The sequence below is a fragment of the Hypomesus transpacificus genome, chromosome 18 (genome assembly GCF_021917145.1).
Source record: "Hypomesus transpacificus isolate Combined female chromosome 18, fHypTra1, whole genome shotgun sequence".
NCBI lineage: Eukaryota > Metazoa > Chordata > Actinopteri > Osmeriformes > Osmeridae > Hypomesus > Hypomesus transpacificus.
The window spans coordinates 5225089-5245693 of record NC_061077.1 but is presented as its reverse complement, the minus strand read 5'-3'; the positions used below and the strand labels follow the sequence as shown (position 1 = coordinate 5245693).

Here is a 20605-nt window from a genome sequence, read left to right as displayed (position 1 = left end):
ACTTACATACACAATAAAAGATACGCACTTACAGACACACACACACATACGCCCTTACATACACAGACACACACATACGCACTTACATACATAGACATCCTGTTGTGTTATGTTGGTATGTGTGTTCCGATCAGTCTTTCTGTAAAGTTGACTCGGTTTAGCTTTGTGACTCAACACAAAGCTCTTTTATTTCAAGGATGATCCTAGGAAGAGGAATGGATGTTTGCAATACAGGAACACTGTAGCTCCATCTGGTGGTGCTTGCTTCACCTCTGAACTACAAACTATGTTAATTGCAAAGCTGCTTGTGTTTTCTTGTAGACATGTTAGTATTTGGCCTCCTCTGTGTATATGCACCTATGCTATTCATCACAGTCCTCTGTCTCCCTTCTCTCTCTGTCTCCCTTCTCTCTGTCTCCCTTCTCTCTCTGTCTCCCTTCTCTCTCTGTCTCCCTTTCTCTCTGTTTCCATTCTCTCTCTGTCCCCCATCTCTTTCACACACACATACACACACACACACTCGCTCTCTCGCTTTCTCTCGCTTTCTTTCTCTCTCTTTCATACATTCGCTTAAATACCTGTGCCGGCAACTTCACCTCTGTTGTATGTGCGGTTCTGTTTGAACTTTCTCCGTTTTCTCCATGGTCTGAGAAAAGCAAAGGACTCTTTGATTGAACATGATTGTATTATTGCCGAAGGCATTTATAAGATGGCCCCTGTATGATTTTATATAAGATGAAGTACCTTGTACATTGTGACTGTGTTGTGAAGCATTAACTCTCTCTCTCTCTGGGGTTTTCAGGAGAAGATGCACAAACTGCTGGAGGTCTACGAGAGGCTTGGGGGAGAGGAGGACATTGTGAACCCGGCCAACGAACTCATAAAGGAGGGCCATATCAAGAAGATGTCGGCCAAAAACGGGACAGCCCAGGACCGATACCTTTACTTGGTGAGAGAGTGTTGAATCATAATGTGTATTTTGTTGTGTGTAAAACAGTCTCACTGATACCCTGTCTGTTCCTGCTGCAGTTCAACAACATGCTTCTCTACTGTGTGCCCAAGCTGAGGCTCATGGGACAGAAGTTCAGTGTGAGAGAGAGGATAGACATCGCTGGCATGGAGGTAAGGAGACACTCTCCTCATTTTCTCCTCATCACTATCCATCTCTTTCTTCTACCTTTTTTCTCACTTGTAGAGGGTTGATCACGTTGCGGGTGTATGTCTGCAGGTGCAGGGGATCGCAAAGCAGAACCTCCTTCACACCTTCGCCATTATTGGGAAACAGCGCTCTCTGGAGCTTCAGGCTAGGTAAGCCCCAGAAGACTCAGAAGGCCAGTCCCAGTCACATCGTAGTGACCGATCCTAAAGCAGATGTGGAAATGTCCTGCTCATGTCCTGTTTGTTCTCTATAGGGCAGCGGAGGAGAAAGAAGACTGGATCCAGGTACATTTCAATGTTTGTTTTCGTCAAATCCATATTCACACACATACTACGCCAGACTTTAAAACCCATTTTTCGGAATTGTGCACTCTCTTAGGGGATGGAATTAGGGAGGCTTTCCACCATACCTCAGTTGTTTGAATCAGGGAATTGTATTCACTAATAAAGCCCCTCATTACTGCTCGTTTAGCCTATTAAAGCTGGCGAAAGCTGATTAAGATTGGTCAGAGGCTACAGGAGAGCTGCGATACAAAAGACAGAGAGAGAGAGCGAGAGAATGAGTTGAGTGTGTGTGTTTGCAGTGTGTATGCACTGTAGCTGACTGGATTGAAAGGGTATTTAGTAGGCCACAGAGCTGAAAAGAATAGAGAGACTATTCAATAAACTGAAGGGCAGAGTGGAATGCGGTTTCAAGGGATTTGGGCTCAAAAAGAGGGAGGAGAGAGAGAAGAGCGTGTGCCCAGTTGTGGTTAAGTAGTTAGCATAGCCAGGGAGCCTCCTCTCTGAGAGCTGTGGAGCTGGAGCAGAGGGCTCACGATGCACTTGTTGGTCTGATGTCATCCTTTACAGTGGGGTCAGACCAGACCACAGCATGGCACAGTCCCTCTCTTTGTTCCCTATTTTCAGACAGGGAAAGGCCCTCTGCCCCAAATGATTGTCTCTCTCTCTCCCTCATTTGTTTGCCCTCGGGACTGTAGAAAGGATTAGACATCCCCTTGTGATGTAAGGTTTCATTCAGCCGATGACTTTCCTAGAGTATCTTCCTCACGGTTCCTGTGCTTTGTACACTTGAACGCTTCAGCGTTATTAACACTGAAGAGGACATGGAAGCCTGGTCCTCCTCCCTCTCTCTTACTGTCACTCATCTCTCCCCTCGCTCCCCCTTCCTCAGGTGATCCTGGCCACCATCGAGAGGCACAAGCAAAACAGCGAGACGTTCAATAAAGCTTTCAATAGCTCCTTCTCCCGTGAGGATGACCATCCGCCTGATTCACCGGTCAGTCAGACACACAGTCATTCAATCCAATGAATCAACGTCATTCAAAATCAAATGGTTCCACGAATCCTACGAATTTGAATGCAAGGCTCTAGGGTTTGGTCAGAGCATGTGTCATAGTCTGTTCTTTGACTTTGGTGATAACGTTCCTGATATGGCTGGACTGTCACTCCATACGCTCACGCACGCACGCACGTTATAAAGAGGCCTTTTCTCAGTTTCCTGAGAGTCGCACCCCCACACTTGCGTGCTTATCTTGAGTTCCCTGCACTGTCTCATGACCTTGTAGGGGAAGCCCCATGCATGCTGTGTATACACACATCTCTCCTCTACATGTCCACAGCTGACCCACTTTGGGCTGCCTGAGCTGGAGGTGCACTAGGCTCAGTAAGCCCAAAGTGCCACCTTGTGGAAGACAACTCTAACTGCAGACAGACATTTGCAATAGATGAGCTCGACAGCAGGAGGGGTGTAAATGATCCGCATGTGTTCACGTTTACCCATGCCGCCAGTTATATTATAACTTATTATAACTCTGCTATCATCCATTGACGGCTATGTCAGGATGATGGTGAGGATGTGGATGATAAAGCTTTAGCAGATGGGTGACAGTTGTTGTTGTTGTTGTGGTGTTTTCTCCTCAGGGCCCCTGGATTAACGCCTCCATAGACTCAGACAGTGAGAGGCTGCATGAGCGGGTAGGTACTGCAGCTCTGCACAGCTGCATGGAAAACTTGATCATTTCAAAAACATGTTAGGCATCTTCACACACAATCAGAAGATGCACAGCAGATGTGAGGACGTTTTATTGGAACAGTATCATTTCTCCCTTGGCCACTGTAATGAATGTGGTAAAGATCCAGGATAACCTATTTCCCAAAAGAACAAGGCTAATGAGATTCCCACTTCTGATGAGCCAGGCCATTGAATAAACAGTGTAATACGAACACACAGCGGGTGTTCATGATGAAAAGCACATCGATCTCTGCTCTGTCTGAGAGAGTCTGTGTCTGAGGCAATGAGGCTGGTCTAACAATGCCTGAGTAAATCCACACCCCCTCTGTCCTGCAGCGAGGCAGGGAGATAACACAGTCCTCATTAGGCAGGCTTCTCCATGGAGATATCATCATCTACAGTATCTCATGCTATATAACTGCAAAAACCTCTCTGTGGAGAGAAAACACAATCAGTACATGAATTTCACACTTCCTCCCACAATGCATCTGTGGTAACGATTAGGCGGCTAGCTTTGCTATCGACGTCCCTGCCAGCTTTTTATAGCAGCGGGGTTGAGAGAGAGAGAAAGTGATGAAGACAATGGAGGGAGATCTAGAGAGGAATGGGAGAGATAGGGTGTGAGGAATGAACACTCTGGCCAGTGTGTGAACACCCCCTGACACGTGCATTCTCTCTCTCTCTCTCTCTCTCTCTCACTCTCTCTCTCTCTCTCTCTCTCTCTCTCTCTCTCTCTCTCTCTCTCTCTCTCTCTCTCTCTCTCTCTCTCTCTCTCTCTCTCTCTCTCTCTCTCTTTCTCTCTGTCCTCCAGAAGAGTTCCAAAAAGAAGGAGAAAGAGAAGACCACATGTAAGGGCTGCAACGAGAGCTTCAACTTCACCAAGCGCAAACACCACTGCAAATCCTGTGGAGCGGTGAGCACACTAACCCTTTTACCCAATTTTAAGATGGCGGTTGTTAATAAGAGATATGCACGGCTCTGACAGAAATGATATGATGTGTCTAAACAGCTGCTCTCTTCTTCCCCTCTCTCTCTCCCTCTCCCTCTCTCTCTCTTTCTCTGTCTCTCTCTCTCTGTCTCTCTCTCTCTCTCTTTCCCACCACTTCCCTCCCTCCACAGGCCATCTGTGCGAAGTGTTCAAAGACCTTAGAGAACAAGACCTGTCGAGTGTGTCCAGAGTGCTTTGAGGCCAGCCAGGGTCTGGAGGGGCCAGCAGCGCCCCCAGCTGAGCAGAAGAGGAAAGCTGCTGCTGAGGTGGGACATCAGAAACAGTCCCAAACGGCACTGTCAACCTATGAGTAATACAGGAGCAGGATGTCCTGGCAGAGAGCGTATGAGCAGAGAGAGAGGAGTTTGGCATGGGCCCCCTGACACGACGCCAGCCCCTGGGGGGAGCAGCGCTATTGCGTTAGTCATCCCTGCAGGACACTGGGGGCACTGCCCAGAGAGAGAGCACTTTGGAGCTCCACTGCTGAAACACACGCACACATATAGACATATGTAAAGGCATTGATGCAAACGGGCAGACACCCTCTCTCTTATTCCCCATGACAGACGACTTCTTCTTTCTTATTACTCAGGCACATAGTTAGAAAGCAACAATTTCAGAGGAACAGTAGGATGTAGGAGCTTACACACTCTAGTAACCTGCATGACTCAATAGGCCCCATCTCTACCAGTGAGCCAGTATATAGGCCCCATCTCTACCAGTGAGCCAGTATTGAATAGCTGTCAGTGTGTGTGAGCTGAGTGTATACCAGTACATATAATAGCTCATTGTGTCTTGATCAAGTCCTGTACAGAAACAACACTATTCATCCTTCGTCTCATATAGTCCATTGTTGTACAATAGCACATATGCACATGTTCCTACTCACACATACAGGTACAAGACCCAGAGTCATATTAGGTCACCTCTACTGGATGACCAATACCATGACATGGTCCTAGATAAGGGGCTTAGTGGATTCTGCTGACAGGACAGTCTGGAGGCTTCAGGTGTGTGTGTGTTTGTGTGTATGTGTGTGTTTATGTATGTGTGTGTCTGTGTGTAATGATGCAACAAGCAGCTGCTTTAATCTTGTTATATAGAGAAGCTGAGTCTTGTGTCTGTCTGTCTCTGTCAGTCTGTGTATCTGTCTGTCTTAGTTATGGTCAACGGCCCTCACACTTAGAGACATGCATATTTACAACCCATACAAGCTGCATGTCACCTTTTCTTCTTTTATTGTAAGTGGCAGAGCATTATGGACCACAATGTCTGAAATGTTAGAAAAGTAAGTTGCGATGGCATTAAGTACCACTTGGGGGAGTTCTACACCACATTAGTCATGCAGGGCCAACAAAGGACAACTTGCTAGTGTAGAAATCTCTCCATATCCTGTATTCTCAACATTATGAATGTTATGTAAGAGTATGAAAGCATTTTTAAAAAACTGACTCCCTAACATGACATCTGTATTTTCAGTTCCAGGAACACAGATGGTGTTTAGAAGGCCTACAACTTGTTAAATGCAGTACGGGATTTTATCCCCGAATTAGGTATTAAGTATCCAGAAGTTGCAAACCAAATAGAAGGACATGTTGTAGGCTTTTTTTGTCATTTGGGGAGGTATTAATCATATCTTGTCTTGTCTCTCTCCAGAGGCAGGTCTCTCTGACGGGGGACAACTGTCTGCTGTGTAGCTACCTGCAGGTGCAGGAGAAGGGGAAGAGCTGGACCAAGACCTGGGTGGCTGTCTGCAAGACGGAGCCCATGGTGCTCTACCTGCAGAGCAACGGGCAGGTAAGGGTCAACCCTAATGCCCCTTGGGGCTGTCTACTGGTGTGTCACATGTGGGCGCATAGAGGTCTCTTTATGCAAGAGGTTGTCTATGAGGGCATGCTTCAGTCTGCCCGATGTGTCCTCTATTGCCCAACCTGCATGTCACCTGTCTAGCTGCATGGAGAGGTCACTTGTGCAGCCGTGTGTGTGTGGTGTTAAAGTCACCCCTATCAGGCCTGTATGTGTGTGTGTCCAGTCAGGGCTCTGTCTACTCTCTAAAATGCTGGTTCGGGCCAGAGGGATTTAGTTGTCCAGAGTCTGACCTCAGGGACTCCACCTGGGTGGCAGTTTTCAGTCTGACCAGGGGGGGCTCCACCTGGGTGCCAGTGTTCAGTCTGACCAGAGGGGGCTCCACCTGGGTGCCAGTGTTCAGTCTGACCAGAGGGGGCTCCACCTGGGTGCCAGTGTTCAGTCTGACCAGAGGGGGATCCACCTGGGTGCCAGTGTTCAGTCTGACCAGAGGGGGCTCCACCTGGGTGCCAGTGTTCAGTCTGACCAGGGGGGGCCCTCTAGGTGCTTCCACACTGCTCTCATTCAGTCCGGTTTAGAACAGGCATTGCATGGCTGGTTTGGCAAATGGCCCACAGGATAATTGAGGAGGCTTCCACTTGAAGCAGCAAATCATGACCTTGAAGTTGCTCCCATCCGTCTCTGTACAGTCGATGTTCAGTGATTCATCTGCTAGCATGAACAGATGATCAGCACACAGAACGACAGTCTGTGCTGCCCTTAGTAGAGGTGTGGCCTCAGCGAAATTCCAATCCCACGCAAACAATCCCATGTCAGAACTCTGTTCCATAGATTAGGATTACTGATTATTTTCTAAATTGGACAGAAACAGTAGACCAGAGAGGGGGATGGGAGAGAGGGCAAGAGCTTACTGCACATGCCTGCGTTGAAGAACCCAGCAGAAGATAGGAGAAGATGAAGGATAAAATGACATAAGATGGCATTTGTTGAAAACGGTCACAATGATCACTTCAGCAATCAAAACACTGGTCGGCTACACAGTAGTTTAGATTATCTGTACGACAGTAATCTTACTGTCCAGTCATATTGGACCAGGAAGTTTCATGCTGATTGGACTCATGTTTCTTGCTACACCCTGATTGGTATGTTTGCTGTGTCTCTGCAGGATTCTTGTGGGGCACGTGCAGTTCCCCTGCCAGGGTTTGAGGTGAGCACTGCCCCACTGCCAGCAACAGAAAAATCTGAATTGAAACACACCTTCCGGCTGAGCCACTCCCAGCAGGCTCTGCTGTTTGGAGCCCAGGATGCAGAGCTCCAGGCCAAGTGGGTGGAGGTTCTCTCCAGGGCTGCCCGCGGGGAAATGCCCACAGACGCATCTGTCAGCCTGACTGAGAACCGAAAGAGCCAATAGGATCATCCCCACTGAGGCCCAGGGCCCTCCTCCTCCTACTTATTGCCCTTCCCCTTTTCCTGTGTACAGAGCACAAGTTACTTGAATTCACTTTACCATGGCACTTTTTGTTTTTATTTTTCTCTCAAAAGGGGCCACTCATTCCCTACCATGTCACTTCACTCATACACTCCCACCCATATATACGTCTTTCTTTCGGATTCTCTCTCTCTCTCACACACACACACACACTCTATCTCACTTTATCTTTCTCTCTCTCTCCATCTCTCTCTTTCATACATTCACTTAAATACCTGTGCCGGCAACTTCACCTCTGTTGTATGTGCGGTTCTGTTTGAACTTTCTCAGTGTTCTCCATGGTCTGAGAAAAGCAAAGGACTCTTTGATTGAACATGATTGTATTATTGCTGAAGGCGTTTTATAAGATGGCCCCTGTATGATTTTATAAGATGAAGTACCTTGTACATTGTGACTGTGTTGTGAAGCATTAACTCCTGTCTGTCTGTCTGTCTTTCTGGACTGGCTGTGTGTTGCTCCTGTGTTTTATTCAGTATTGAATGTTAGAGTAAGAGCCCCGGGCCAGACTGCACCTCTCCAGCCTCCCTCCCTGGGGACAGAACCAGTGGGGATTGTACAGTATGTAAACTATAGTGTGTCGTTAGCAAAGCAGAGCAAAAAAGCCTTTTTAACTTAAGAGATGTGAACGCTTGTGGCTGGCCACCTGATGCTCCTATTATCAACTCATTTCAAACTCACCTCCACCACCCCCACCCCTGTCCCCCCACCCCTCTCCCCCCACACACATGCATCAAGTACCTCCTACCAGACCCCAGTCCTGTCATCTTAAACCGCTCATCTGACTGGACCAGGGGCCCATGGTGGGATCTCCACCGAGATTTGATGTCCACCATCAGAGGATACTGTTTCCTGAAAGACTCCTCACCTGCTTTGTCATGTGATAGAAACCATAGCAAAGATACAAGTACTGTAAGACATTCCTGCTCCCCTACTCTGTACCCTGCTATCCTTTTGCACCAGCTTCAACAAACCAAGGTGGATGGATCTCTATGTGCATGTAAACCCACTTATATTTATGTAGCGTGCTCTGAAGCCCTGCCCACCCCACCTCCCTCCAGAGAGGCATCTGTGTCGTCCTGGAAGTGAACAGGCTCAGTATTGCGTGTGTTAACCCAGTCAGTTCACACTGACTGTCTTGGTGTTAGGGTGAGGTGACAACAGAAGTGAGATCTCTCTGTCTGCCTGCAGCATCAGTGATGGCGCACATTACACAGACTCCATATGAAATACCCCCAGCAGATATTTCTTTTTTGTCTCTGGATCAGATGCAGGAGGATTAAGAGCCATTTTGTGTTGTGCGTGTGTGTGCATGAGTGTGTGAGAGAGAGAGAAATTAGAAAAAGGGAGCAAGACTGAGGGGATATAGATGAATTTATGTGGAACAACAATGTGCCCATAACCCTTAGGCCCTAACAAGCCTGAAGCTCAGTATGGATCAGGATGTACCCACTGGGGATTAATACGTGTTATCTTACGATATAATAGCAACTTCTCTTTGTGGTAAACACCAAAGTTGGATGCAAGTCTTTGAACAAAGAAATAGGTATATCTAAATCTCCAATAACCAAATCTGCTCCCAGGAATGATCATATGAGATTCACTCATTAGTGCCACAGTTTATGGCAGACAGAATTATACTGATATGTCCCCATTCTTGTTATGTTTCTGTAAACTACAGGAGTGAGTAAGTCTCCATGTCAGTCACTCTGTTCCTATGCGTCAGACAACAGCTACGTTACGTGCAGGTTATGCAGAATAGGGATGTGGTTTGTGGTAAAAGCAGCAGGGAACATTAAAGCAAGTCAAGTTAACTCAGAAGAGTGGGAGTGCATTAAATCACACCTGAGTTTCAACTGTAGAGACATGCTTCAGGGTCTAACAGGGGAGGCTGAAGATCAGACTTCAAGCTTTCTTTTTCTCCATACACAGAGTAACTGTGTGACATTTATTTTTGTACCTACATAGGCAAGAGAGTTTAATGAGAATGTTTCTGTGATATGTCAGAGACACAACAGCTATTGATAAATTGTGTTGATGGCAAACCCTTGCTGCCAAAATGATGTATTGTTAGCTGTTTCTGTCCAGTATGTGAACTGCGTTATGGTGCGGAGATAGAGTGTAAACTGCTGACGGCTGGTTCCTGTCAAATCTCGCAGACAGCGAGAACAGAACAGAAAAAGATGGCAGCATTGTGTTTGCTACTGCGGAGAGCCCATGCTGAGATAAGCTCCTATCACCCCCTTCCTTCAAAGGAAAACGTACTTTCAATGTTGTTTTTCATCTAAGCTCTAAGTAGTTTTGGTAAAGCCAGCTTTTTTTTTGTGCAGTTGTCCCCCCAGGCTACAGAGAGAGTTTGAAGAATCTGAAGGATGGGGGCTTTTGAGGCAGCCTAGGGAAGCTGTCTTTGACTTCTTGTTCCTAATCGCATATTTTGTTTTCACGTTTCAGTGATGCCACTTTGTTTCACACTTATCTCTTCCCACCCGCTCCCAAACTGTCTCTCTCCATGCTGTCACACGCATGGTCAGACAAAGAGCCAGTTTGCTTGTGTTCAGTAGCCTCCAGCAAGGTTGCTGTGGGACTCTAAGGTGTGTCATATTGGCCTCTAACAGAAGCCTCAAGGCCTGTCTGAATGGCTCCATTCATCAAGAGCATTGTCCTGCTCACACAATACTAAAGACAAATGAGTTATCACTGTAGACAAATGACTAAATGTAAAATGTAAATGTGCCTCAAAGGATCATTCAAGGAAAAGTAAGGGAAGGGACATTTTGAAACGTTGTCGATTTCAACAGTGAAATGTTGAAATGTTCTTGCAGCGTGTGTGTGTGCCAACAGCATTATATACTGATGAGGTGGTTGGCTTGTGGTCTTAGAGGATTTCTCTCCTCCTCCATCTGATGAGAATGGTTTTAATATGGATGCTGCTGGAACACAGTGTAAGCCTCTTACCAGCTGTGTGTGTGCGAGTGTGTGTGTGTGTGTCTGAAAACATTTGCATTTTGCTCTTCCTAACCCTCCAATAAAAACACCAACTGACCTACCTTTTTGGAAAAAAAATTGAATTACAACCAGCTATGTTTCTAAACACTTTTATTCTAATGTCATAAATATTACAAAATAATTGTGATACAGGATGTTGGGGACGTTTTTTTATTGATTTACTAACCCATGTTCATTCTCTTTTTTACTTCAGCAGAAAGAGATCTAGTCATGAACACGTCACACGCCTGCACAAACACACACACCCAAAGAAGCAACCCCTGTATACTAATGCCTCTTTTTTTTTATTACAGAGGGTTGCAACAGCTTCCTGTCGTTTTCATGGTTTACTCATGTCAACGGTGCAGTCAAATACGCATTGTCTTCAGATGCAAGACTTGTCTGGGTTCCCGTCACAGGAAACGTCATGTCTGTGTGTCACAACACTGCGCAGCAACACAAAGCAGGAAAAGGCCTCCTAAACCTCAACGATACAAAAGAAAGCTTCAGACGTCTGAGAGTTAATGATCTGGATCATCATGTCCTACTGTAGTTTTTGAACAACAGTTCGAAGTAAAGGTTTCAGGCATGGGGGTGTAGTGTGTGCGCGCGTGTGTCTGTGTGTTGGGAGTGTTTGCATTACAGTTTCTTACCTTAACTAGTTTGATTCCAGTGAGATACAGATAAACAGCAGCAATATTGTGCCTGGTAAATGGATGAATAGAGAAGGTAGAAAGAGGGGATAGGAAATATATCATTGACTTATTGAACCATCCCGTTCACTCAAATGTCCACGATTATTTTAACACTTTCACACTGACACATTCTTTTCCATCGCTAGGCTATACTCATATGCAGTCTCAGCATTACTATGGCAACCTCTCTCCATTCAGGGAGTGGTGCTCTGTCACCAAAACAGAAACACACTCAACCGATACCATGGACATCAAATAGAGCACCAAGCCAATTTGATGATTAAAGGTGTGAACCTCTTTTCTTCAAGAGAACAATCCTGCTGGTCTGAGTCTGCACTGCGTCTGGGAAACTGGTACTGTTATCTTCTAGTAAAAACGTATACATATTATATATCTCCAGACCCCAAGAGTCAGTGATTTACCTGACAGTGTCAGACCTTCAGATGAGTCAGTCAGTGACCTCCCTCCCTCTCTCCCCTCCCCCTCTCCTTTGCTGCACTCCAGTGTTCCCTGTAGGGGCTGTGTGTTCTTAGCCCAGCAGGAAACAGGGGTCCATCTCTACAGTAATACAGTGACAGCAGGGTGCCTCTAAGCCCTCTCTGGACTGGACACACAGAAATCCTAATCAGGGTTAGGGTCAGTGATGTGGGTGTTTTTATTCATGTGGCTCTCTGGTAGCTATATTTCTGGCAGTGTTCCTCAATCTGCACTGTCTGACACACAGCCATGTTGGTCGAGGACACTAGTTCTGCACAAGGATCTGCCTCATCACCACAACATGAGGTGTGTGTGTGTGTGTGTACCTTTGCGTATGTATGTGTGCGCTTTCCATCTTAGTTCCATCTTCCATTTTAGTATTTGAAGATTTATTTTCACAATAGCCTGATCGTCAGATTATTCTGTAGTTACACTCGTTACATTCTAAGAAGAGTGACTTCTTAAGGTCTCTCTACCTGACAGTGTGGTTCCTTGATTAAAACCCCGCAGCCATACTACATATAAATCACCTTCAGTAATACATGATCTACCAGCTCATTGGTTGTTTCATATCCTCGTGTATGTTTAGATATTTGATTTCACCTGCCTCCTAATGTACTGTGGGAAACATTTGTAGTGGCAAAAATGCTTCATCTGCTGTTCCTCCACTTCCTGCCTGGTTCCTGTATCCATCACTACAACACCACTGCTGTTCTGTGCCGCTTGTGTCACACTTCCACCAGTCTACCTGCCCTGCACTAGATGAAAGATTGAGCTGAGGTTCATAACACAGAAATGCTAAATAATCTTCTTTCCTGTGAAAGGCTGCGCCTCCTCTTGCTTGCCGTGGCGACCCACCCTGCCAGGGGGGTCTGATGCCCAACATGTAGATTTATGGTGCAACCCGGATGGCAGTGGCCAAGATCCAAACCAGGGTCATGTCATTGTCTCCTGAAACTGCAGAAGCAGGAAACTGTTGTGACAGCTTTAATGATTACAAAATGAGAATACCAACATAGAGGAAAACAGCTGAGGACTCTTTGAAGAGGGCACCTTCACTCCCTCTCCACCCCAGCCCCCTCAGCAGTATGTGGCCCAGTTAATGTGTTTGCGCGTGTGTGTGTGTGTTTGTGTGCATACAAGTGTGTAGATGTTCGTTTGGCAGCATGCACAGTACCCCCCGACTGTGGTAGTTAATTACCTCTGTGATGGAGTGTGTGTCCCCCAGCAGAGTCTGTGTCAGGGGCCAGGGTGGAAACTCAGAGAAGGCTGCTCACCTGCTCTCTCTCTCACCCTCCTGTCCTCTCATTTGTCCTCTCTCTATATCCGTACTCTTCCCCTTTTCTTGTTGCATGAATGCACTCTCTATTTGCAGTCATCTCTCTCTTTGCCTCTTCTCAAAGATCTGAGGACCAGTCAGATTGCGCTAATAGTATAATGTCCACGATGTGAATCTTTCAGCCTCCAGCTGAATGTCTTTTCATGTCTCTCCCTTTGCCTTTCATCTCTCCTTGTCTATCTCTCCTCTGCTGTCTCTATTTCCCCACTGTCTCTCTTTGTCTACCTGCCTCTTTTTTCTCTCCCTCAAGCTAGGGCCCCAACAGACCGCTCTACCTAAACCCCACAGAACAATTCTTGCCCTTAGTCTTCATTGCACAGGTTTGCTGACGATGGTAATTTATTTTTCTTTAGTAGTCTGCAGCTCTGGAGGCAGCTGTCCCTGCAGGCAGGATCTGGTGTGGTTCAGTGCACTGTACATGTTTCTGTGTGTTCATTCGTGCCTTTAGGAATCCAAGCGATCACTGTAAGTTAATATTACACTTTTATGTTCAGTGATACAGTGAAATGAGGAAATGTGTTATGCCCGAGGCTACTGTATTTCAAGTAGATAACAGAGGGAAGGAAAGCCCAATCCATAATAACAAAGACGCTTGTCAGAACAAATCAACTGTTGCCATAGTAACCGTCTCCAAATAGGAAGAGCTATAACGTACTCATTACACATCTCTCTTAAAATCCAGTGTTTTGGAGAGATGGAGAGAGGAGAAGATTGGGTGTACATGTATGTGTGTGTGAGTGAGAGAGAGAGAGAGAGAGAGAGAGAGAGAGAGAGAGAGAGAGAGAGAGAGAGAGAGAGAGAGAGAGAGAGGGAGGGAGAGAGAGAGAGGGAGGGAGGGAGGGAGAGGGAGAGGGAGAGGGAGAGGGAGAGGGAGAGGGAGAGGGAGAGGGAGAGGGAGAGGGAGAGGGAGAGGGAGAGAGTTCCAATGTTTTAAACCATGACTGTGTGAAAATGTGCATCCATCGTATCTTTGTCTGACCCCATCTCCCTTTTCCTTTGTAAAAGTTACTGACTTTAAGGTTCAGACAAGGGATTCTTTTCAGTAAGCTGTTGAAGGCATCTCAGGTCATCTACACCCAATACCCTGACTGCAGTAAGGCCGAATCCCAATATTATGTCTTACCCCTTACCCCTAGCCCTTATTTTGCGTGTTCCCTTGAGAGTAAGTGGTGTCCCGAAACTCTTTTTGAGCTAGGGGTAGGGGTAAGAGGAAGGGGTATACACCCCTACAACTCCTATGTAGCCCTTACCCCTCAGTTTCGAGACATAAGAGCTAGGGGTAAACTAAGGGCTACTAGGGGTAAGGGGTAGGGGTTAGACAGAGTATTGGGATTTTCCTTAAACACAACCCCCCCCACCACCACCACCTCTGAGATATTTGAGACTTCCCTGTGTTGATTGACAGGAAAGCAGCTAGGCTAATTTTTCCTGCTTTCTTTCTCAACAATGGGATCTGCAGGGAAGGATGCTCTTAACCCCAGCCCAGCTTCAAAGAGAAGCCAGTGCGCAAGGTGAATTTCAAGAGTATTTTAGCAGTCCGGCCACATCGTGCGAGCATTGGGCTGAGGTTACTTCCCGCCTACAGCTAGGTGCAGTGTTGCAGGGGAGCTGGCTTCCCCATGGTCATTCAATCCTACTTTTACATTGTGGAATCCTATTATGAGGGGACAAGGACAGAGGGACAGTAACAGCATGCTATAGACAGTAACACAGAACATGAGGACAGTATTCACAGCTCATTCTCATGCACGGTAGGCCTTCTTGGCAGTTGAAAACAGTTGGTAGCAGATGGAGTTAGAAATGGACACCATAAATGCCAAATCAATTTTTGATATTAGTTTGATATTACAGTGTTACTGGAACTACCAACACCGGTGAAGCCTGCTTTAATCAGTGTGCCAAACCAACCTAGACCACCACCATACATGCCCTGCATTAGCAATGACCAGGGGTCGATACAGAGCCAGAACGAGGTGTGGCTTATTACTGTGAATATGTGCTGAATACATACAGTACATTGCTCTACATCACATATGCAGATGTGTGTGCATGTGTGAAATGTGGACATTTCATGTTATGGATTATACTTGTCTCCTTTTGACTGTGGTGTTTAACTTTGCAAGAAGGTCCTCCTTACTCTGGGTGAACTTTTTCTGTTGCGAAGGCATAGCTCTGGCTTACTGAATGCTTGATCCATTAATATAACTGTCAGATGAGCATTATGATAGAAAAGAGATGATGCCTAGGATCCAAGCCCTCAATGAACTGCTTTATCACCTAGTTAATTGAACTTTTACAGATGAATGTGATCCCAGAGACACACAAAGAGAAAAGGCAAACATGTCGCCCTTTCATTTAGAAGCAGAAGGGCAGTGTCCTTCACATTTTCTTGCGGAAAATTGATGATTATGCTAATTTAAATGGGAACATTCATACAGACCCAATATTTCTCTATACTAAAATCCTTTTTTGGGCTTCTTATCTGGTTAGTGGTGGTGAGGCTCTGCTAATCAACACACCTCTATTTAAACAGTTCTGCATGTCCTGCTTCCTGTGTCAGACTCCCTTACTTGCCAATTGAAATTACCCCCATGTATTTTGCTGTTTAAATGATAACACACATTTCTCTCATTTGTCATGCATAAATGTTTAGTGTACACTGGTACAGACTTGATGTATAGTGTGATGATCTAAAAGTGGATAATGGAAGGCTATTAGTGACATTTCTGACATTCACATGTATTGCTTGGTAAATGGAAATGTGCCGTGTAATAATCTGTGTTAATTCATTTTACATATGTTTAGACTCAATCCCTCCGTGGAAGATCAATTACATGAATGTTTTGCCCGCTAGTTCTCTGGCATAAATTAAAATTAAGGTACCACATACACAAAATATTTACCATGACTACCTTTCCTTAATTGTCATAGTGGTATGAAGTCAAATCAAGTTGAATGAAAATGTGGCAGACAACACAGAACTGATAGTGGACACAATACTACTAATAGGGTTTTGAAACACCATTGTCCTTGTTTACAGTGGGTTGACTGTCTAAAACCTAGACAAGGGCTTAGGCAACAGCTAGTCCTCTAGCAAGTGCTTAATGTGCTCAGCACAGCAACGTACTGTACTGATGCCCGTTGAGGGAAAGGCTGCGTGAGGGCTGTGTGCGCGCTCAACTACATCATTGTCGGAGGGGAAGCAACTGCTACAACACAGCACTCTCTCACTTTTGAGACTCGCAAAGAACTTGACTCTGGGATCGGAATCTTGGACCGAAGTCCAGCCAAACACCCTCGTGTATGTAGTTGTTTTAAGCGCGTCCAGAGGGAAGGTCAATTGGAAAGAGCTCTGTGCAAGACATGTCATCAGCAACAGCTTCAGCGATTGATGTGCCCAGGACCGACAACGCAATACATGGACAAAATCATTCCGGTAAATCAGTTACCAACTCATTTCAACTGGTCATTTCTAGAAAAAAATTATAGGGATTAATTCCTCCTTGTGTTAACGATGTAAAAATTATATTTGATAACACCATGTCTCAATTGTTAATATACTGATGTTGCATAATTGCAATGAACCATCATCCTTCACCAGTTGCCCAGGTGCGGTGTAGCTGTGTGGAAGCTTTTGAGAAATTGCCCACACTGCTTGTGTTTTAAAGGATGTGTCATTTTAGTTTAGAAAATGTTGTAGGCTTGTATAATTCACAATTCACTTTGTCCGTCTCCAACTATTAATTCCATTATTATACATGTATGTGGTTATAGAGAGAAGACAGGCAAAAAGTAAAAATGCATACTTCCATAGATCAATTTTTTACTTTGTAGGTATTGTAATGCAGATTACCCTTACTGTTTTGATATTCTGCTCAGATAAAGATTTGGGGAACCCTTTCCAAAGATATTCAAATTATTTCAGTGGGTGTGTAACTTTACTTTAATACATATTTACTTTATATTGTGTACACGTATGGCATGTATTTTAGGTTACAGAGCAGTAGACTACCATGAAGAGGGGAAGTGAGAGTTCAGTTGAACCACAAGAACTAGAAGCAACACAGGTGGTGTGCAGCATGGCACTGCTCCTCTTGGTTTCATAAGCCAACTGACAAATTCACCAAGAAATAGTGTGTCTGGCATCAATTGTTGCATCAGCTTAAATGACAGATGTTTTCTGTGTATCTGTCAGAGTTGAGGGTAGCCTTGAAACCACCGTCTGCTCCATCTTGGTTGGTCTTTTTCTCTCCTTGACAGTGGCAGTCTGGTCTCTATTATCAAGGATCTATGAGTCATAGTTCTGAAAGCCACCGCTATGCTCACACATCCCTGTCTGCCAGTCAAGGAGATTATGAATTTGTCTGTCCAAATACACACTCAGTCCGCATCTATATGTTATAGGAAAACCCAGGTGTGGTCTGCATAGAAGTAATCATGCATCAAGGACCTCTTGTGGCGCAAAATACACATTACAGCAATTTCAGTTTGCAGAAGTGTAGTGAAGTATTTTACTATATAGTTGATAACTTGATATCCCTTCCTATTTTTGAGGTGGGTTTTAGACATTTGTGTTATTTGGAAAGTAATGCAGGTTGTTTTGAAACAAGCTTATATCCTCATCCTACAAAACATTAGTCACCCTTTACCCATTGTTCGTGACTACAGTGTGGGGAGAGGTTGAGGATGGTGTGAAGGCTATAGTTCACACTGATAGCATTATTCCCCTTCTAATGTGATACGTATAATAGCCAGCTGTTTATCATTGTTCCAGGTGGGCTGTGCCTTTCCACCTCTGGCCAGCGGGCATTTTGTTTAATGATTTATCACGTTTGGTGCTTTGATGCTGTCAACATTAGATGAGCAATGCGTAGGGCTGCAGAAAGCAGTGTATTGTTGTCACGCAATGCTAGGCAGCACTCCACAGAGAACAATGTGTAACCGCTGTTTTAGTATTGAAGAGCTAGCAGTCCATTACAAAATACTTGTAGCCAAGTGTAAATGTTCCTCTATTGATGGTTCTGTTTGCCATTAGCTCATCTGTCTTCATCCCTCATTTGCCCCTCAAGGCCAGTGCACCCTCATGCCCTTGCCAGCACTGGGTAGCCAGAGAATTGTCCAGGGTAATGGCACCAGTGTGGGCACAGTGATCTCACTTCTCTGCCCACCCAGACATCGACTGGTAGGAGGAGTGGTGTGTGTCTGGGGCTCCAACAGCACCCAGTGGTTTGGAGACACACCCTGGTGTGAACGTGAGTATGCAGCCCACACCAACAACACAGAAGAGTACACAGTATTTGTGAAACGTCAACATTCATGATATGTATATTTGATTTGAGCAGCTCAATTTACATTAACTGAGGTTTGTTCCTCTCTCCCCAACGTACTTCTGTTATATCATATATAGAGAGTATTCTCTGCCAGCTAATCAATTGTAAACTGGATCTGGAAACACCCGACACTTCGTCAAAGATATATGGAATTGCTAAAGCTCAGTTATTTTGTGAAAAATGAAAGTTATTTTCTTAAACGACTGTACTAAAGGGTTGGGAAGGTGCAAAATAAATGTTAGTGTGCACGGTGGAAAAACTGCAGTGACTGCAAAACTCCCCTTCAACTTCCCTGTCTCAGTCCTCATTATTTTGAGGAGTGTGAAAATATCATTTAATATATTGATGTGTCGAGTGGCCGTAAGCAATATCACATCCAGATGTTGATTCTCACCACATGCATGTCTATACAACCTGAAAACATGACACCAGACAAGTTTGTGTGATAGTGATTATAGTTGACGCAGGATGACAGTTGAGATTCAGATGTTTCCCTTGTCTCTTTTCACTTATTTTGTTTCTCTCTGTCCCTCCCCTCAATGTTGCAGCCCCGCCCCAGAATGAAAACTTTGGCTTCCATGTAGCGGTGGTGGCATCCATAGTGAGCACAGCCATCATCCTTCTTATGTCAATGGCCTTCCTCACCTGCTGTTTGCATGATTGTATCAAGAAAGAAGAGAGGAAAAAAGAGGAGAGGTGAGAGAAAAGGGAAATAATACATTAATGATTTTATACTGGTCTTGAAGTGTAACTGACCCAGAGTAATACCACTGAGCATTGACCCAGTCCAACTGCATCCTGTGTTGCCAGGGAGACTGGTCTATGGCCCCAGATGGAGGGAAACAGGTCTTCCTACTACAGCCACAAGGGCAGGAACAATAATAACAACACCCAAGAAAAGTCCCTGACACTCTGGGATAACTACGACCCTACCTTGTGTGATCATAGAAGACACTGCAGGTAAGATTTGTAGATACATACACATACAAATAAAAAGCACAAACACACACACTCACTAAAAGCTTTGTTTATTTCCCTGTACTTCCTCATCCAGGTGTTATGAACAGTATCCCTACGCTGTGACTGGGTCAGCCTCGACCTTCGGACCGCCCCTGTCGTCTGCTGCTTTCCCCTGCAGGGGGCACAAGCAGCCACTCTTGCCCCAATACTCTGGCCTCTACCAGCAGCCAGCATCTTCTCCGTCCGCTGCCCCACCCCAGTACCTGGGTCCACCTCGGACCACCGTCCTGGGCCAGAGCTCAGCTTTATCGTCCATCTCAGGTCCTTTGTGGCATCATGGACAGGAGACGGGTGCGTCTTTGATGACCTGTCCACCTCTGGAGGACTCCAGACGGATGAGTGGACAGCTGATCTCTGCCCAGGATTGCTCCATACGGGTCATATCTGTGTGACGACACAACCAGGGGATCAAGCGTATAGCCAGTAACCATTGGGAACTGTTCTATAGATTTTGGACCAACTTAACACAATACGTCCAAGTGTCACAAAAGGAGTGAATGACCTTATGACTATTGACTATTTGTGGTAAAGTATTCAGATTAGGGCAGTGTATTTCGATACATAGTTGTATCAGACCAGTGCCTTACTGTAAATGCAGATCTCATTCCTCGGGACATTTCCCTCCTTAAGAAAGGAAAAGCTATTCCACTTGAATGGGAAATCTTTCTCCATACAAATAATTTACTGCATTGCTGTTTGAACTCAATATAGTGGTTATGAATCTTAGACAGAGGTGTAATAGTTCAGGTTCAGGTATTAAATGTATGTGTTAATTTAACCCATGCATTAACCAGATGTATCCAATCACCTAAATATGCCAGTTACAGTAGCATAGTTCTTAAAGCAGATTGGTGCCATCAGCTGGTTATTTGGTGGAACAAACCTGACAGTATTTCTACTTCCTGAACCAGAACTTCTTAAACCAGATACATCTTAAATTCTAAATGTATAGGACCAGTGGTATGTGATAAAAAATTACACATGATAATGGCTCATGATTACACAAATGTTAAATTGCAGGTTTGGTAAAACCTGGGATTGGCTGTATATTTTTATACTTTGTACAGCATGTACACTGAAACATTATATAACTGTACATTTTTATATATTTTTTTTTACGACTGATGACAACAAAAACTGTCTTGTAAACCTTGGATGACAGTTAAACATGATTGAAAAATATGTTGTTAAAATAAAATATGTTGTGTTTTCTGTCACTGCCAACTGCCCCATGTTGATGTAGTAAAAAATAGGTGTGTAGCGTAAATTAATTTAGTTTCTGAAATAAACTTGTCTCGTGACCGGCT

The 20605-nt window shown here is 45.0% G+C and overlaps 2 protein-coding genes across 3 annotated transcripts in view; both read left to right on the top strand.

The window, feature by feature from the left end:
* The window catches only part of fgd (faciogenital dysplasia), a 40713-nt gene extending 32148 nt beyond the window's left edge, over positions 1–8565 (top strand). Inside the window, exons 10-19 of one of the 2 annotated variants that reach the window (XM_047039798.1) lie at positions 803–949; positions 1030–1122; positions 1229–1308; positions 1413–1443; positions 2333–2437; positions 3082–3135; positions 3987–4085; positions 4292–4426; positions 5817–5957; positions 7132–8565. In XM_047039798.1, coding sequence (XP_046895754.1) covers positions 803–949; positions 1030–1122; positions 1229–1308; positions 1413–1443; positions 2333–2437; positions 3082–3135; positions 3987–4085; positions 4292–4426; positions 5817–5957; positions 7132–7377 — 1131 coding nt within the window. In that variant the 3' untranslated portion in view covers positions 7378–8565. Of the gene's footprint in view, positions 1–802; positions 950–1029; positions 1123–1228; positions 1309–1412; positions 1444–2332; positions 2438–3081; positions 3136–3983; positions 4086–4291; positions 4427–5816; positions 5958–7131 lie in introns of both variants that reach the window. The other variant, XM_047039796.1, reaches the window with a different exon arrangement.
* Positions 8566–16025: 7460 nt separating this feature from the next.
* LOC124480730 lies at positions 16026–20518 on the top strand. Its single transcript, XM_047040295.1, has 5 exons — positions 16026–16384; positions 18018–18200; positions 18827–18974; positions 19089–19238; positions 19333–20518. Exons 1-5 carry the CDS (start codon positions 16312–16314, stop codon positions 19688–19690), a joined length of 912 nt encoding a protein of 303 aa, XP_046896251.1. The 5' UTR covers positions 16026–16311; the 3' UTR covers positions 19691–20518.
* The last annotated feature ends 87 nt before the right edge of the window (positions 20519–20605 follow it).